This window comes from Capra hircus, chromosome 26, assembly GCF_001704415.2.
Source record: "Capra hircus breed San Clemente chromosome 26, ASM170441v1, whole genome shotgun sequence".
Lineage (NCBI taxonomy): Eukaryota > Metazoa > Chordata > Mammalia > Artiodactyla > Bovidae > Capra > Capra hircus.
The window spans coordinates 45,037,042-45,055,786 of record NC_030833.1 but is presented as its reverse complement, the minus strand read 5'-3'; the positions used below and the strand labels follow the sequence as shown (position 1 = coordinate 45,055,786).

General features: G+C 41.1%; 1 protein-coding gene across 1 annotated transcript; it reads left to right on the top strand.

Annotated features, from left to right (window-relative positions):
* MBL2 (mannose binding lectin 2) lies at positions 10,588–17,342 on the top strand. The gene is made up of 5 exons (XM_005698160.3): positions 10,588–10,664; positions 11,694–11,893; positions 12,279–12,395; positions 13,745–13,813; positions 14,833–17,342. The coding sequence occupies exons 2-5, from the start codon at positions 11,704–11,706 to the stop codon at positions 15,204–15,206; spliced, it is 750 nt and encodes a 249-aa protein (XP_005698217.1). The 5' UTR covers positions 10,588–10,664; positions 11,694–11,703; the 3' UTR covers positions 15,207–17,342.

Here is an 18,745-nt window from a genome sequence, read left to right as displayed (position 1 = left end):
GACAAATAGATGGGAAAACAATGGAAACAGTGACAGACTTTATTTTTAAGGGCTCCAAAATCACTGCAGATGGTGACTGAAGCCATGAAATTAAAAGACACTTTCTCCTTGGAAGAAAAGCTATGACCAACCTAGACAGCATATTAAAATGCAGAGACATTACTTTGCCAACAAAAGTCCGTCTAATCAAGGCTATGGTTTTTCCAGTTAGTCACATATGTATGTGAGCGTTGGACTATAAAGAAAGCTGAGCACTGAAGAATTGATGGTTTTGAACTGTGGTGTTGGAGAAGACTCTTGAGAGTCCCTTGGACTGCAAAGAGAGCCAACCAGTCCATCGTAACGGAAATCAGGCCTGAATATTCATTGTAAGGACTGATGCTGAAGCTGAAACTCCAATACTTTGGCCACCTAATGTGAAGAACTGACTCATTTGAAAAGACCCTGATTCTGGGAAAGATTGAAGGCTGGAGGTGAAGGGGACGACAGAGGATGAGATGGCTGGATGGCATCACTGACTCAATGGACATGAGTTTGAGTAAACTCTGGGAGTTGGTGATGGACAAGGAGGCCTCGCATGCTGCAGCCCATGGGGTTGCAAAGAGTTGGACACGACTGAGCCACTGAACTGAACTGAAAAGCTAGAAAGTTGGATTTAGCTTCAAGCTAATGAGGAATACTAATTTAGAAGTCCTTTAAATACTGTATCTCCATGTGTGTCTCAGAATATGATATATTTAATAATTTACACTTGTTACATTTATTTTTACTCTATCTTTTAAGATACTTCCACATATACCTTCCCCACTTCATTTCCTTCTCTAAAATAATCATAAGAGCCTGTAGTGTTCAGTACTTAAAAATGTGCTAATTTTTGCTTCATTTAAACTTTACAAATAGTGTGCAGAGGGTGAATTTATTATAGTTCTGTTGGTGAGGAAATCAAGTATCAGAAAAAATTCATCATGGTAGTCAGAGAAAGCAAATAGAAACCAAAAAACTACTGTAAATTTCCCCTATATTTTACAACCATATCATACTCCTTGCCAAAGTGCAGGAGTTTGTATGAAATTATTTATGTAAAAGGGATTGGCAAACTGGAGGTACTGTTTATTTTCAAGCATTTAAGATGAGAGGCAGAAAGATCTCAAGAGCCCGCAGATCACTTCTGACTGTTTCTTGGATTTTGTGGGAATGCAATGTGGTGTCCAGGTCTGTACATATTGTCTTGGCCATATGTCAAAGAATGAAGTGTCATTCAGATGTATAGGAGAAGCTTTATAAAATGACCTCTGCTTGACTGACTACCTGAGTAAATCAATACTCTCCATTCTTTTATAAAACACACTGACTGATGGTCTCAGCAAGTTCAGTATTCCAGGGTAGGAAACTATTCTCACAAAGGCTCATAAACTCTGCTCTGTTTTCACAATCATCTTCCAACGCGTGTTTTGTCTGAAACTAGTAACAAATAAGTGACAAATCCAACAGATCCAGACTTAGTAAAATATAATCCCCTTTAATTAGAATTTTTCTTTCCTTGCTTACATGTCAAATAATAGAATATTCAGCTTGGTGAAACAATTTGATGCATTGAAAAAGATTCTGTAATATCTTTTAGGATAGACACTGCCTTGTTGAGACTAGTGCTTTCAGTGATAATCATGGTTGAATTTTCACCGTTGTCTTTGAAAAGCTTTAGAAGTTGAATTTCTCACTAGAATATCAATTCTATTAGGAATGATTCTTATCTGATCTGTTCACTGTTGAGTCCCTAGTGCGTATCATAAAGCAGGTATGCAGTAAAGATTTGTTGAATTCACAAATTCCAAGTATCTCTCACTATTATCATGCATTTCTTACGTAAGGATGAATCTCCAAGTGAAATAATAGCTCCATATGAAGTTCTATAACCACAGAAAAATTCATCTCATTACATTAACATTTTAGTTTAAATACACACACACACACACACACATATATATATATATACACATAAGCATACATCCAGTAGCATAGAACAGAAGGTGATTCTTAGTTCATTAGATTCTTACAGTTTCAAGTAAATATTCTTGGTTAACTTGTTCTACTATAAGAAGTAAGGTGATAAAAGAAATATTGAGTTTTGCTGACTGCTAGTTTTTTTGTTTTGTTTGTTTTGTATATTTGCTATGATCTCAGAATAAAATAAGGAGCTTTCTTTTATAACAAAGTAATAGCTATAGTCAAAGCTATAGTGTTTTCAATAGTCATATATGGATGTGAGAGCTGGACCATAAAGAAGGCTGAGCATCAAAGAATCAATGCTTTCAAACTGTGGTGTTGGAGAAGACTCTTGAGAGTCCCTTGGACAGCAAGGAGATCAAAACAGTCAATTCTAAAGGAAATCAACCATGAATTTTCATTGGAAGGACTGACGCTGAAGCTGAAGCTCTAATCCTTTGGCCACATGATGTGAAGAGCCAACTCACTAGAAAAGATTGTGATGCTAGGGAAGATTGAAGGCAGGAGGAGAAGTGGGCAGCAGAGGATGAGATAGTTGGATGACATCACCAACTCAATGGACAAAGGTTTGAGCAAACTCTGGGAGATAGTGAAGGGCAGGGAAACCTGTCACGGTGCAGTCCATGGGCTTGCAAAGAGTCAGAACTCTCTTCCAATCTCTGGGCTCTTAAATACATTGACTTCATTCTCAAATAGGTGTTTTATGAGCAGCAGAAAGGATAGCTATTATCAATCCCAAGCCTATCCTTCCCTTGTACTCTTTTCCTGAGTCCATGGAGCAAATCTTAAGAGTGACTCATCAACTTTTCCTAAGTGAATCACCCATCATTGAAACAATCATGGTGATCTAAAAACTATAATGTATGTGCTGAACACAAATATCATTCCACTTCTCATAGAGTAAAGGGGAAGCAGTCCATGGAAAAGATTCATCAGGGAAAAGAGAATGTCATCTACTAGAAGCAGGAGGGACTAGATCCTGGAGAAATAAAAACATCCAGTGCTCAGTACATGGGAGTCTAAATAGGCCATCCTGCTGGAATGATCATTTTCAGTGTGGAGTCGCAACCAATACGGGAGGAAAGTTAATTCAGAGTAGATTGTGGAAGATCTTGAGAAAAAGTGTGTTTTTAGTTTACACTGCTTTATAATAGAGTAATGATGCTGTAAAAGTCATATATTAAGAAGATTCATCCAGTAGTAAGCAGAATAGATAGCAATAAGGAGTGAGGGGCAACTAGCAGAGGTCTTGGATTATTTTGAACATCCAGGGTTGAGGTGATAGTGCCTATGGCTGTGGAAACAAAACTTAGAAAGCATATATGAGATGCTGAAAAGGAAAAATTGACATGACCTTTTGAAGTCTGGTTAAAGAGAGAGAGAAGAAAAAAATACTGGTAGGGAGACTTCAGGAAAACACTAGACTGAACCTTGGGTCATAGGGTAAGGAAAGTTTAACGTTGTTTTCTTTTTCATGTGATTCTTAAATCTTAATGCAGTGCTACAAAACTAAAGACACTGTGAATATATGTGTAATTTTTATTTTTTTAATAGTCCCAGTGAATACTTCTAAGATACTGTTGCTATATTCAGCAACTCCCCATATATATAGCTTCACAAACTCCTGCCTTTTTTGTCTGTGAATTTTTGTAACTTTGCAAATTCAAAGCACTATACCATACTCAGATATAAGAAATCTGGGAAGTTGGATAATATAAGTTATATTAGAAAATAACTTAAAACTCTGAGGGGTAAGGGTCAAAAGTCCTTGCTTACTTTGAATGTATATTTCTAAATTTTCAGAAAAGAGAAATCTTGAAAAGATAAATTTTACTCACATATATTGTATATGATACATATTTATTGATACTGGTAACAGAGAAGTTATGTGTAATAAGTAGAAGACAGACAAGAGATGAGGCCTTTGGCTCTCAGAAAGGGTATAACAACAAAACCCCCTACTTAAAAATATCACATAGTATTCAGAATAGGGCAGTTATGCTCTTTTAAGTTTTTCAGTTCTTATCCCAGGGCCTGACGCACAGCAGCCTCAAGGAAGTCATGTACAGAACGAGTCAAGTATGGGGATGTGTGATGACTCAGTGTAGCCTTTGGCCCCCTGCAATTCTGAGTTACGTCACTAGATGGCAGGACTAACCTGCAATTTCTCTCTGGGACCACGCTTTGTGGAGGATGATCCTCTGGGAAACTTCTTGGAAGCCACACAAAGCAGCTGAAAGGACAGAATCCCCCTCTCCACCATCCTGAATCATTAAACAGGGGAGTCAACCAGAGGGCCGGGTGTCAGTCCTGGTTACTTGAGGTTTCCCGTAAGTCTGTTCCCCTACCTACGGCAGGAAGCTCTCATTCCTGGTCCTCTTTCTGCCAGGGAAGTTATTTTCTCAAGGACTAGGGGTCTCATATGAATCCAACGCTCTGTTCATCCCTCCACATATTCCTAGCTTTAAGTATTTTTCTTATGTCCATTTAACAGCTTGAGGACTGAGACTTACAGGGTGAGAGGATTGCCTGAGTCACAATGCTCAGTTCAGAATGGAGTATAATCAGATGTGTGTATGGCCCCTTCCTTGCCCTCCCTCCTGCCTTAGGGGCTGGTGATTACGCACTGGAAGGAATGTGGAGGAGGGGCAGCTGGTATCTAGTTCAGCCATCCCTGGATGGAACTAGCTTTTCCTTGGCCCTTCTAGCAGAGAATGTCTTTCTTACTCCTCTCTCTCTCCCATTCTGCTGCCCAGCAACTCTCCTCCTTATGGACCTTCCTGTCCAGGACAGTCTCACCTGCATCCCCAAACTCCCATTCAAGACAAGTGATCATGTAGACTGGTTGGGTTCCTCTGACCTCAGTTCAGTTCAATTCAGTTCAGTCGCTCAGTCATGTCTGACTCTTTGCGACCCCATGGACCGCAACACGCCAGGCCTCTCTGTCCATCACCAACTCCCAGAGTTTACTCAAACTCATGTCCATTGAATCAGGGATGCCATCCAACCATCTCACCCTCTGTCATCCCCTTCTCCTCCCGCCTTCAATCTTTCCCAGCATCAGGGTCTTTTCCAATGAATCAGGTCTTTGCATCAGGCGGCCAAAGTATTAGAGTTTCAGCTTCAGCATCAGTCCTTCCAAAGAACACTCAGGACTGATCTCCTTTAGGATGGATGGTTGGATCTCCTTGCAGTCCAAGGGACTCTCAAGCGTCTTCTCCAACACCACAGTTCAAAAGCATCAATTCTTTGGCGCTTAGCTTTCTTTATAGTCCAATGCTCACATCCATACATGACTACTGGAAAAACCATAGCCTTGACTAGATGGACCTTTGTTGGCAAAGTCATGTCTCTGCTTTTTAATATGCTGTCTAGGTTCCTCTGACCTAAGAGGGTTATTAGTCTGCTTGGCCTGCCATAATAAGATATCATTGAATGGGTGACTTAAACAACATAAACTTATTTTCTCACATTTCTGGATACTAGAAGCCCAAGATAAAGGTGACAACAGAGACTGTTTCAGATGGTTTTTACAAGGCTACAGATGCCATGCTGCCTGTTTCCTGTGTCGTCTCATGAGCTTCCCTGTGTGAGTGCAGAGATAGGCAGCCTCAGAACCCAGAAGCAGCCGGGCCCGCCCACCCCTCTTCACTCCAGGGCTTTCAGGTCTCCATGAGGCTTACCTAGAGGAATCCCTGATGCTACTGATGCTGATGAAGGGCCCACTTGGGGCATTGGTGGACTCCCTGTGTGCAAACATGGGCATGCAGATATGCCTACTGAGCCAGTTACCAAAGACTCCTGGCAACAGATTTACTCTTCCACACATCCTCTGTGATACGCCACCAAATTCCTTTAAGCATTTCTCTTTTAAAGTGAGCATGATCAACAATGTAAATGGGTACAACCACTAAAAAACTAAAAACAGAACTACCACATGATCCAGCAATCCCACTCCTGAGTATATATTCAAAGAATATCATAATTAGAGAAGATATATGCACCCCAATGCTCACTGCAGGACTATTTACAAGAACCAAGACATGGAAGGCACCTAAATGTCCATGAACAGCGACTGAATGGATAAAGAAGCTGTGGTACATACATGCAATAGGACATTGCTCAGCCATAAAAGAGAAGGAAACCATGCCACGTGCAGCAATATGGATGGGCCTCGAGATTAGCATCCTAAGTGAAGTAAGTCAAAGACGAATATCATATGACATCACGTATGTGTAGAATCTGATTTTTTTAAATGGTAGGAATGAACTTAACCAAGAAACAGAAACAGACTTGCAGATATTGAAAACAAGCTTATGGGTACCAAAGGGAAAATATGGGTGGGCAGAAGGGATAGATCAGGAACCTGGGATTAACATATATACACTACTATATATAAGATAGATAACTGATAAGGACCTACTGCATAGCACAGAGAACACTATTTAGTATTCTATGATAACCTATATGAAAATAATCTGAAAAAGAATGAATATAGGTGTGTATATATATATATAATTGAATCACTTTGCTGTACATCTGAAATTAACACAATATTGTAAATCAACTATAATCAATAAAACTAAAAAAATAAAATGAAGTGAGTACTAACAGCTTTCACAATAGAGGGCACTAGAGAGAAGGTGAGAGAAAAAGGGATCCTCTTTCTCCAGACACAGCTTGACTTGAGAATATCCTGGGATCTCTGCCCCTGCAAAGGCCCCAGCAGGCAGCCCCTCCTTGAGTCAGTGAGCACAAGCCCCACCTGATCACACAGAGAGGGCTCTGTGATCCTGTAGCCCTCTCTGAGGGAATTCTGGACCTCAGGCTATTTTGCCTGCAACCCTGGCCTAATTTCTCCTCCTCATGCCCCTCCCTCAGGCATGTCTCCTAAAATCGTGGAGAAGCATGCTCCATGCCTGCTGCAACTGTGCCCCTGGCCAAAATTCAAGGCTCAGAAAGAATATGTGGTCTGACTTAAACTCACAATCATGAGCCCAAACCAAATCTTCTGGTTCCAAATCTCATGCTTACTGTTTTCAGATGGGGTTGCCCAAGAACACTGCTTCCCCCAGTAAGAAGACTATTGTGCCACCATTCTGAAGGCAATGAAGGCCTGGTCTTTAGCCGACTGGTGTGATGAGCTGCATGTCAAGCCTTCTGAGTGTGGCTCGGGAGACAGCACGCCATGACACAGGCATGGCACTGTTGTCCTGGTTCACAGGTGAAGAAACAGGGTCTGAAGGAGATGGAACTTGGCCAAGGTCACATAGCCAGGAAGTGGCAGAGCTGGGATTCCATCCCACTAGGGACAGGAGTGGAAGGGCAGGAAGTCCTTCTAGAGATCAAAGAGGCAGCCCCATTGTCCGGTGGAGGTGCCAGGGCAGAGGCAGTGCTGGGAAGGACCTAAGGTCCAGAACAAATACATACGGTGACCTTATCTATGAAGCCAAGTGCAGACTGGATAATGGGCCTGAAGGAGGTGGAGAGGGCATCTCCTGATAGGAAAGGCCTCCTGGAGACTGTGGAAATGAGATGAGACTCTGTAGCCAGAACAGTGGCTCAACTTTCAGACTGACTCTCATCCGGATGTCTACCCCTTTCCAGCTCAGTTCCAGGAAGCTTCGTGACCTCTGGACCAAGTGTTCAATATAAACAAATACAGTGATCAAACCCAGTACTTCCAGTCCGACCTGGAGTCCTCTACCTCATTCAACCTCCTGCTACTTTGGAGTAGGAACAGGGGGAAAGTCTGGATGCTGAAGAATAAGGGAGACACATAAACAAGTTGCCAGCAGACTGTTTTAAGCTCTGGGTCTCTTAGTCTCTGCCCTTTGCTTCAGGCATCTGGCTCTTTACCACCCTGGACATTTTTCCAGGTCTATGGAATGGGTCAGCAGGAAGTAAGGAAAGGAGACTTTCCATAAGCCAAGGACAGGCTGGTTGGAAGGATCTGCTGGGCGGGGGGGAAGGGGAGAGTCTCATCCATATTTCTTGTGGTGTTCGGAGGCCTCTACCACAACCTCACCACATGGCTCTGCAACCTCTATTTGAAACTCTTCTGATGGGTTCCCTCACCACCCTAAGCTAACAGGGCATTTTATGACAGCTCTATTAGAAATGTCCAGAATTGAATAAATGCTGCTTCACAGTTATTGCTCCATCCTTCTTGACCACTGGCAGATAATTCAAGCCATCCACTTACAAGGTATCCATTCTATCTCCTTCAGTCAGTAGAATGGCACTCAGACATTCAAGTCAGAAACTTGTGTGTCCAAACAAATTTCTTTTTCTGCTCACTATTTCACACTCAACCAGTTCCTAAGCTCTGTCAATTATACATTGTGGATGTTTCCCAAATGTATCTAGTTTCTTGATCTAATTTCTTTTACCCTGATTCCGGCCACCATCATCTGTCATTTAGGTGGTGGTAAGAATGGCATCACCAAGGCAATGAACATGAACTTGGCAAACTCTGGGGGATGGTGAGGGACGGGGAGGCCTGGCATGGTGCAGTCCACGGGGTCACAAGGAGCTGGACACGACTGGGCAACTGAACAACAACAACAGCAAAGTACCTCCTTGCAGATCATCTTTTTTCCAGTTTCATGCTCTCCAATCATTGTCCACATTTTAGCCAAAACAAGATTTGAAAAATTCAGCTGTGATGCTTCCTCTCCTATTGGAATTCCTCTAATGACCTTTGGCTGGAGGTCCAACGTCTTACACAGTTTGTAAGTCATATCATCAATTGGCTTATGCCTTATCTCTCACCATTTGCCTTTCACACTGTAAGACCAATCAGACTAACTAGTATTATCCTTGGGGACCTGGCCCACTTTTTCTCACTTTCAAGCCATTGCACAGACTATTCCCATTGGGAAGTTTGGACAAAACACTGACTGAAGCAAGGATAGTCTTTAGATCACCCACAACTTCCTTAAGACTCCCTCTGGAAACTTTTTCATATGAAATCATTTTAGTCTCACAGACAACTTGAAATCATAATGAAAAGTCTCAGGTACTCTTCCTCCATCATTCACCAATGGTAGGATCTAACATATTAGAGGTCAAGTACCAAAACCTGCAAGCTGACATCAAAACGATACAATATGGGTTTTACTTGCATTTAACCATTATTTACCTGAATTGCTTTTTTCTTGGTGTTTAGTTCTATGAAATGCTATTGCAGTGATAGGTTTGTCTAATCATCACAGTTAAGACACAGAACTATTCCATCACCCACAGTGAAACTTTCTTATTCAGCATCTTTATCTTCTCCCTGAAGCCCTATTCCCTGCCAACTGCTGATATGGTCTCCCTTATTTAATTTTGCCATTTCAAAAATATTATATGAAAAAAATAATACAGTCTGTAAGCTTCCAGGTTTATATTGGTTTTACTTAACATAATGTCCTTGAAATTCATCCAAGTTATTGTATTAATTGCTGCTTATTTTCCTGTGAATTTTCCATGGTTTATTTATCCATTTGCTTATTGAAGGATAACTGGGTAATTTCCAGGGTCTTTTTTTTATTTGCTATAAAAAATGAAGTTTCCAAAATGTGCTATTTACACATATTTAATTTTTAAACTTAGGAAGGAAATTCTGATACATGTCATAACATGGATGAAGCTTGAAGGCATGAAGCTACGTGAAATAAGTCAGTCACAAAAAGACAAATCCTATATATTTCCACTTATATAAGACACCTAGAGTAGTCAAGCTCATAGAGACAAAAATAAAACAGCAGTCACTAAGGGCTGGGGCTGACCTTGGGGTTGGAAATAGGGAATTACTGTTTAATAGGTACAGAGTTTCAATTTGGGGTAATGAAAACATTCTCGAGATGGGTAGTGGTGAAGGCTGTACAACAGTGTGAATGTACTTAATGCTGCCAAATTTTACACCTAATAATGGTCAAAACGGTAAAATTTTATGTTGTTTATACTTACCAGAGTAAAAGCTAGAAAAGCAAAGTAAATGGATAGAATATAACATCATGGAATATAAGAAATATTAAAGAAAATAAAGTTAAGATGATAGAGAGCAGGATCACTTAAAGTAGTCAACACAGGGTTCTCTGAGGCAGGAACATTTCAATAGAAGAGAAGGAGCCAGCCAGTGGCATGACAGAGAGGACATTCAGGCTGGGTGAAGACCAAGTCCAGAGCCTGAGACAGGAGTGATCTTGGTGTGTCAAAAGCAGCAGGGTGTTTGTGCTCCCTCATGGATGTGTCTGTGCACATCTGCATGTGTGTGTGTGTGGTTAGCATGCACAAGCAGGAGTGCATTCATAGGTATCTTTATGTTTCTCTGCTGAAGACATGAATCTTGAACACAGTTAACCATGTGAACCAACTCATGTTGGCCCAGAAATGAGAACTGTCAAATACTGACAATCTGAAGTGGGGATCGTGCAGTATCGAAGAAAACTGCCACCCAACACTGTATCAGAAGCTCTGGGAAATCCCCCTAAGAAGAATTATTTATTAATCTGGGGTTGAAGGCCAGGCAGGCCCATGTTGTCCCTGTCCACCAGGCTGATTGGACCTTGTATTACCAAGCCCAGCCTCCTCTCTTACCCTAAGGCATCTGCCAGCACCCTGCTGGAGGGCCAGTTTCCTTGTGACTGTATCCCTGATCTGCAGAAGCCCTGGTGAGTACTTTGGTAAATGGATCTGGGGTCCTGGGTCATATAGTTAGGGCTTGGACTTGATCTTGGAGGGAGGTGGGGAGAGGGCAAGTAGAATCCATGCTGCAGTGTCTCTTTCTCTGCTTATGCTGGGGCATCTGGAACTTTCCTGGATTCACCTAAACATTTGCAAATGAGACTGTACCTTTGTTTTCAAAGAGAGCCAAGACCTTGGGTCCTGGGATGCTGAGGTTTCCTTGGGGAGGGACATCTAGAAAAGAACTTTGAAGATCAGATGAAATGTTAGCATTAAAAAATGAGAAGGGTATTCAAGGAATATTGCCAGTGATCTCGACATATAAGACACGCAGAACACCTGTCAGGAAATAGAGAGGGATCTAGCCTCCTGCCTGGGCTAAGAGAGTGAGAAATTTCCAGAGAAAATTCTCCCCCTGGCAAGTCTTTCTTGCAGTGAGAAATAAACATCAAGAGAAAGCAAACTCAAGTTAATTGTGGCTGGGTTAGTAACTAGCAGTGACTCTTCCTCTCTGGATCATTAGCTTGCAGCTCAGTGCCTGCCGCTGAGTAGATGTTGGTTATCTGGCACTGAGGGCAAAGGACTGTCCAGATATAAGGATGGGATGCAGGTGGCAGTAGGGCCCAAGTGGGAGAAGTGCAAGAGCAAGCCAGGTCTCCATTCATGATTACTCCCTAAGCCAGCAGGCATGAGTCTCTGGCCATGAGTATGCCTATTTGCTCTTGCAAAGGACACAGAGAACATAATCAGAGATTTCTGCAGTAACACCAGAGGACAGGCACCGGTGACTCCTTCCTCTCAACAATGCAATTATTTATGTCTACCTTTGTGGAAGTATTAATTAACCAGTGTCATTGAAGGATTTATTAATACATTTCCAAATTCCCAGTTTGGAGGCCAGGAATGGATTATCCATCTCTACATCACATGTGCCCAGTATAGGTTATAAGCTCACTAAATATGTGTAGATAAAGAGAACAAGATGAGATCATCTTCCTTGACTTTTCTTACACCAGGGTGAGGACCATGTCGCTGTTTACGTCACTTCCTTTTCTTCTCCTGACTGTGGTGACAGCATCTTGTGCAGACACAGAAGCAGAGAACTGTGAGAATATCCAGAAGACCTGCCCCGTGATTGCCTGTGGTCCTCCAGGCATCAACGGCTTCCCAGGCAAAGATGGGCGTGATGGTGCCAAGGGAGAAAAGGGAGAACCAGGTACAGGCTGGGCTGTTCTTTCTCTGCGACTCTTTATCTCCCAAAGGAAACTGCCTGGATTGGGAGGAGGGTAATGCATTCATGCCACTTGTATTGCTCTTAACTACATATTATCATTTGAAACACAGACACGGCTCTGATTCTGGCATCCCAGACTCTCACATAGGAACTGCTAACACTTGGTGGTCCTGCAGGCTCAGGGAGTTGACCCTCAAGGCAGACCATCCCAAGGCTTTTCTTCTATGGTCCTTATAAACAGCAGCTCAGAAAAGTTAGCCCTAGCTCAGTGTCTCCTTTCCCCTGGGAAGGGATTGGACATCATATTTTTTTGAGAAATAGAAAAGGAACACAAATAATGAGTCATGTTTCCTTTTTCCTCCAACAGGTCAAGGACTCAGAGGCTCGCAGGGCCCTCCTGGAAAGATGGGGCCTCAAGGAACACCAGGGATCCCTGGGATACCAGGACCAACAGGCCAAAAAGGAGACCCTGGAGAAAATATGGGTAAGGAGTTTACTTTAGCAAGGTCCAGGCTGAGGTCCCCTGGGGTCTGTGGGCTCAAGTATCATGTGGGACATGCCCCTTCTGCTGCTTCCTGGGGAGATGCCCAACTCTGCTTCCTGACTAAGCAGCCTCCAGCTTCTGTAGGTTACTTAGAGCCTCAGGCATTCCTACCAATTCCTGAATACAGAGTCACAAACAGTTCAGAGCCAAACCCTCACGAGATGCCTGCTGGAGGATCTGAGCCCTGGCTATCCTTCAGCTGAAACAGTTTGGTCCAAAAGGGAGAATATATGTGTTGGGCTTATTATGCCTATTTTTGCAAGAGCGGTAGATACATGGTATATCAATTATCTCTTACTTCATGAGAAACAACACACAGCCATTTATTTAAATCAAAATTCTGTGAATCAAATAATTTCTTTGCTGGTCTCAGCTGGACTCACTCGTGTGTCAACTGGTGGCCAATGATCTCACTTACACACTGGCTATTGTGCACCCATCAGCTGGAGTGATGAAGGTGACTGAGCCACGGGTCTCTCCTCCTCCATTGACTCACCTGGCCTTAATCACACAGAGGTGATTACAGGATTCACAAGAAAAGGAAGAGCGGAAGGTTTAAGGCCTCCTTAAGGCTTGGGATACATACACTATTGCTTCTGCTACATTGTATTGATCAACACAAGTCACAAGGCCAGCTCAGATTCAAGGAGTGGGGAATAGACTCCATTTCCTAAGAGAAGCTGTATCATATCGAGGTCATTTTTGCCATCAGCTACACATAGCTTGTCTCATGCCCTCCCCCATGGATAGTGGACAACTCACAGAAATCCTAGTTTACTGATTAACAGGACAAACTCAGGGAAAAACAAACAACAAAATGAACAAAAACAAGACATGCCCAAAGATGAAACTCTGTAGACTTTGTAGTCAATATTCACCAGCTCATAATAATTCTTCAATTAGTTTCTTCCACAATTTTGTCCATGATAGAGCTATTTGTTTGGAGAAATAAAACAATTAGTGAGTAGCTTGGCATGTGGAGAGCTATAATACTATTAACAGATCAACAGTGAGTGTGTGTATGTGCGTGTGTGTGTGCGGATGTGTGTGTCTATAAAGTGTCTTTACGTACATTCAACAGAGGAAGAGTCATGTTTTGGGTTAGATGGAAATAAAGACAATTTTCCTTCTTTTTGCTTCTTGATATTTTTCTTTTTTTCCCAAAGAACAAATATCAAGATAAAATAAACTTTTAATTTAATTTAATTTTTTTTAGTTTCAAAAGGTACCCTACCCCCTTATAGTTCTAAGATAACTTCTTAACAACACTCTTTCACTTAATTTTCTAGGTGACTATATTAGACTGGCTACTTCAGAAACAGCAACGCTACGATCTGAATTGAACCAGATCAAAAACTGTAAGCCTTCTCTCTTTTCAGGCAGCTGAAGTTTGGTAAAGTGAAAGACAACATTTATTGAATATATTTAATTTTCTAGTACCTGGATAGGTGTCTATTCATATTCTGGTTTCATGAAATCGTCACAACAACTTTTGGTAGAAATGAAGGCAAAGAAAAAGTACATAATTTGCTCAAAAGCATAGAACTCATGAGTAGCAGAGCCACTTATAAACTGAAGTCAGTCTGATACCAGAGAGGGCTACCCAGGTGGCTCAGTGCCAATTGGCACCCAGGTGCCCATGCAGATGTAGGCGACGCAGGTTTGATCCCTGGGTTGGGAAGATCCCCTGGAGTAGGAAATGGCAACCCATTTCAGTATTCTTGCCTGGAAAATCCCATGGACAGAGGAGCCCAGAGGGTTGCTATCCATGGGGCCTCAAAGAGTCAGACACGACTGACCAAATGAGCATCCATGCCTGCTAATACCAGAGACCCTGATTCTGCTTCTTCACGTTACAGTGCACAGTGTACATAGAGGTCACTGAAAATGGGACCGACACCTCTTTCCCTTTGTTATGCTGGTGCTGAGAACTGGCAGTGGGGCTTAACCTGTTGCTTGCCCTGAGACAAATATTCTAAGAAATTTACATGTATTTATGTTAATATTGGGGTAAAACTTAGAATTCCAAATTATGTGTATTCTAGAATATGGTCCAAAGAGACAAAGGCCTTTGTTCCAGTTCATCTGTTCAGATTAGGGCTGCTAGATTTAACCAAAAAAAGGTTACTGAGTTAAATCTGAATTTCAGGTAAACAACAGAATTTTTTTTTGGGGGGGGGTATATGTATGTCCTAAAAACTGCATATGAGATCTTTATACTAAAATTTTTTTTTAAATCCACTGCTTTTCTATAATTCAAATGTAACTGGACATACCATATTTTATGTGGCATCTGTACTATAGAAACTTTCATCCAGAAAAATATCTTGGGCTGGACTTAGAGACAAACCGTGTTCCCTATATTTTCCCATTTTAGGGCTAATCTTCTCTCTGGGCAAAAAAGTTGGGAAGAAGATATTTTTTACCAATGGTAAAAAGATGCCTTTTAATGAAGTGAAGACTCTGTGTGCACAGTTCCAGGGCCGTGTGGCCACCCCTATGAATGCTGAAGAAAACAGGGCCCTCAAGGATTTCATCACTGAAGAGGCTTTCCTGGGCATCACAGATCAGGAGACTGAAGGCCAGTTTATGGATCTGACAGGAAGCAGGGTGACCTACCAAAACTGGAATGACGGCGAGCCTAACAATGCTTCTCCTGGGGAGCACTGTGCGACACTCCTGTCGGATGGCACATGGAATGACATCGCTTGTTCCGCCTCCTATTTGACTGTCTGTGAATTCTCCATCTGAGGGGGCATGAGCCTCGAGTCCTCCTGTCCTGTTACTCATCTCATGGGCCCGCAACCTGGTTTGGAGGATAAATCTATGTCAATTTCACACACCCTGTACTCAGTTGCTCTTTTGTGGGGAAACAGAGACAATGAGAAGAGTGGATTGAGAATGATGTGACGTGGAAGTGAAAAGCGTGAAGAGACTTATAGTGGTGTAGACCCAATCCCGAATAATAATCACTTCAGTAACGACAAAATAATAGTAATAGTAGCAACAGCAGTAATAGTGGGAGTGCTAATAACGTATTTAAAAATGTTTACTGTGAGTCAGACATTACACGTAAGATTATACATTAAGTATCTAATTTAATTAGGCCATTCATTTTTGTTTGAGAGTTATCTAAGGTTAAAAAAAAATAAAATGGATTTATTTTTATATTTACTCTAAACACCTATGTTCTATGGAACCTTTCTTTCTCCTTGGGTTGAGGGCTAACCTTAATGACATCTTTCCAGCCTAATTTCCATAGCTTTTCTGTTAGTCTCAGGTATTATCTATTTTGTTGCTTTCTTTCTAAACTATATTTTATTTTCTTTTTAAGGAACTGCTACACTACGTAAATAGCAAAAATATCAAATGAATCGATTAATGAATGCTCACCTAAATATGCACCTATATAACTACCTTCCAAATCAAGATACAGAACATTTCCAGCATCTTAAAAGCCCCTTCATAACCCCTTCTAATTGACATCCCCAAAGGTAAATACTATTCTGAGCTCTAGTATCATACTTTAATTTTGTGTATGATATTTCATATAGGTGGAATGAAGTGTATAAACTTCAGATAAATGGAATCAGACTATGCATACAGTTTTATGTCTTGCTGTTTTCTATTCAAAATTAAGTCTGTGAGACTCATTCCTGCTGTTAACATGTAGCAGGAGAGTTTTCATTTTCACTGTCCTGTAGGATTCCACCATATGAGTGTATCTCAGTGTATTCATTATATTGCTAATGGACAATTGGACTGCTTTCTGTCAAGAGAAAAACCTGATGAATATTTCTGTATTTGTCTTTTGGTAGATATGCATTAGTTTCTCTTGGCTATCTGACAAGAAGTAGAACTGGTGGGTCATGGAGTAAGCATTGTGTAAGTAACTTCAGTAGATCCTGCCAGTTTTCCAAAATGATCATATGAATTTACACTCCTACCAACAAGGTGTGTCAGTTCTGGTTGCCCTGCATATTTGTAAAAGAGTTAACATTTTTAGTCCTTTTAACTTTGGCCATTTCTGTGAGTTTTTAATTTCAGATGTTATTTTCTTAAGATTTAGATCTGTTTATGATTTCTATGTCTCTTGGGCAGTTTTGGCAAATTGTGCTTTTTCAGTTAATTTGTGTATTTCATCTGAATTGCTGACTGTGTAGGCATAACATTGTTCCCCAAATTTCCCTATTTGTTTTCAAAGTAAGTAGGATCTGCAGTGATGTCTCCATTGTATTTTTCACGGTTATTTGTACTTTCTTTTTTTCTTAGTAAGTCTTGATGGGGGGTAATTTGTTAATTTTATTAATATTTTTCAAAAGCTATACTTTTTAATATTGCTTTTCTCTATTAACCTCTATGATCAATTTCCTTCATATTTGTCCATAGCTTTACATTTCCTGTGATCTCTCCTCATATCAAATATGTCCTTCTCTTTTCTAACTTAATCCTTTAACATTGACAATTAATTTTCTATGTTTCTTCTTTTCTAACATATTCATCTAAAGTTATAAATTTTCCACTAAGTTTGCTTTAGCTGTATTCCATGGGTTTTCATATACAGCGTTTGTCACATCATTCAGTTCAACATACTTTATAATTTTCATTGTAATTTCTTCTTTGACTCATGGCTTATTTATAAATTAATTTAAAAGTGTGCTGTTTAATTCCAAGATACTTGGTAGTTTCAAAGTTACCTTCGTGTAAATGATTTACAGTTTTATTCTGCTGTGGCCAGAAACATACTTTGAATAAATTCAGTCCTTTAAAATTTGTTAAGACTTGCTTTTATTGCACAATTTGTGGTTAAATATGACCAGATAATCACGATAGTGTGATCACTCACCTAGAGCCAGACATCCTGGAATGTGAAGTCAAGTGGGCCTTAGAAAGCATCACTACGAACAAAGCTAGTGGAAGTGATGGAATTCCAGTTGAGCTGTTTCAAATCCTGAAAGATGATGCTGTGAAAGTGCTGCACTCAATATGCCAGCAAATTTAGAAAACTCAGCAGTGGCCACAGGACTGAAAAAGGTCAGTTTTCATTCCAATCCCAAAGAAAGGCAATACCGAAGAATGCTCAAACTACTGCACAATTGTACTCATCTCACACGCTAGTAAAGTGTTGATTAAAATTCTCCAAGCCAGGCTTCAGCAGTACGTGAACCCTGAACTTCCTGATGTTCAAGCTGGTTTTAGAAAAGGCAAAGGAACCAGAGATCAAATTGCCAACATCCGCTGGATCATGGAAAAAGCAAGAGAGTTCCAGAAAAACAGGTGTTTCTGTTTTATTGACTATGCCAAAGCCTTTGACTGTGTGGATCACAATAAACTGTGGAAAATTCTGAGAAAGATAGGAATACCAGACCACCTGACCTGCCTCTTGAGAAACCTCTATGCAGGTCAGGAAGCAACAGTTAGAACTGGACATGGAACAAGAGACTGGTTCCAAGTAGGAAAAGGAGCACATCAAGGCTGTATATTGTCACCCTGCTTATTTAACTTCTACGCAGAGTACATTATGAGAAATGCTGGGCTGGAAGAAGCACAAGCTGAAATCAAGATTGCCGGGAGAAATATCAATAACCTCAGATATGCAGATGACACCACCCTTATGGCAGAAAGTGAAGAGGAACTAAAGAGCTTCTTGATGAAAGTGAAAGAGGAGAGTGAAAAAGTTGGCTTAAAGCTCAACATTCAGAAAACGAAGATCATGGCATCCGGTCCCATCACTTCATGGGAAATAGATGGGGAAACAGTGGAAACAGTGGCTGACTTTATTTTTATGGGCTCCAAAATCACTGCAGATGGTGATTGCAGCCATGAAATTAAAAGATGCTTACTCCTTGGGAGGAAAGTTATGACCAACCTAGAGAGCATATTGAAAAGCAGAGACATTACTTTGTCCAGAAAGGCCCATCTAGTCAAGGTTATGGTTTTCCAGTGGTCATGTATGGATGTGAGAGTTGGACTATAAAGAAAGCTGAGTGCAGAAGAATTGATGCTTTTGAACTGTGGTGTTGGAGAAGACTCTTGAGAGTCCCTTGGACTGCAAGGAAATCCAACGAGTCCATTCTAAAGGAGATCAGTTCTGGGCATTCATTGGAAGGACTGAAGTTGAAACTGAAACTCCAATACTTTGGCCCACCTGATGTGAAGAGTTGACTCATTTGAAAATACCCTGATGCTGGGAAAGATTGAAGGCAGGAGGAAAAGGTGATGACAGAGGATGAGATGGCTGGATGGCATCATCGACTCTATGGACATGAGTTTGGGTGGACTCGGGGAGT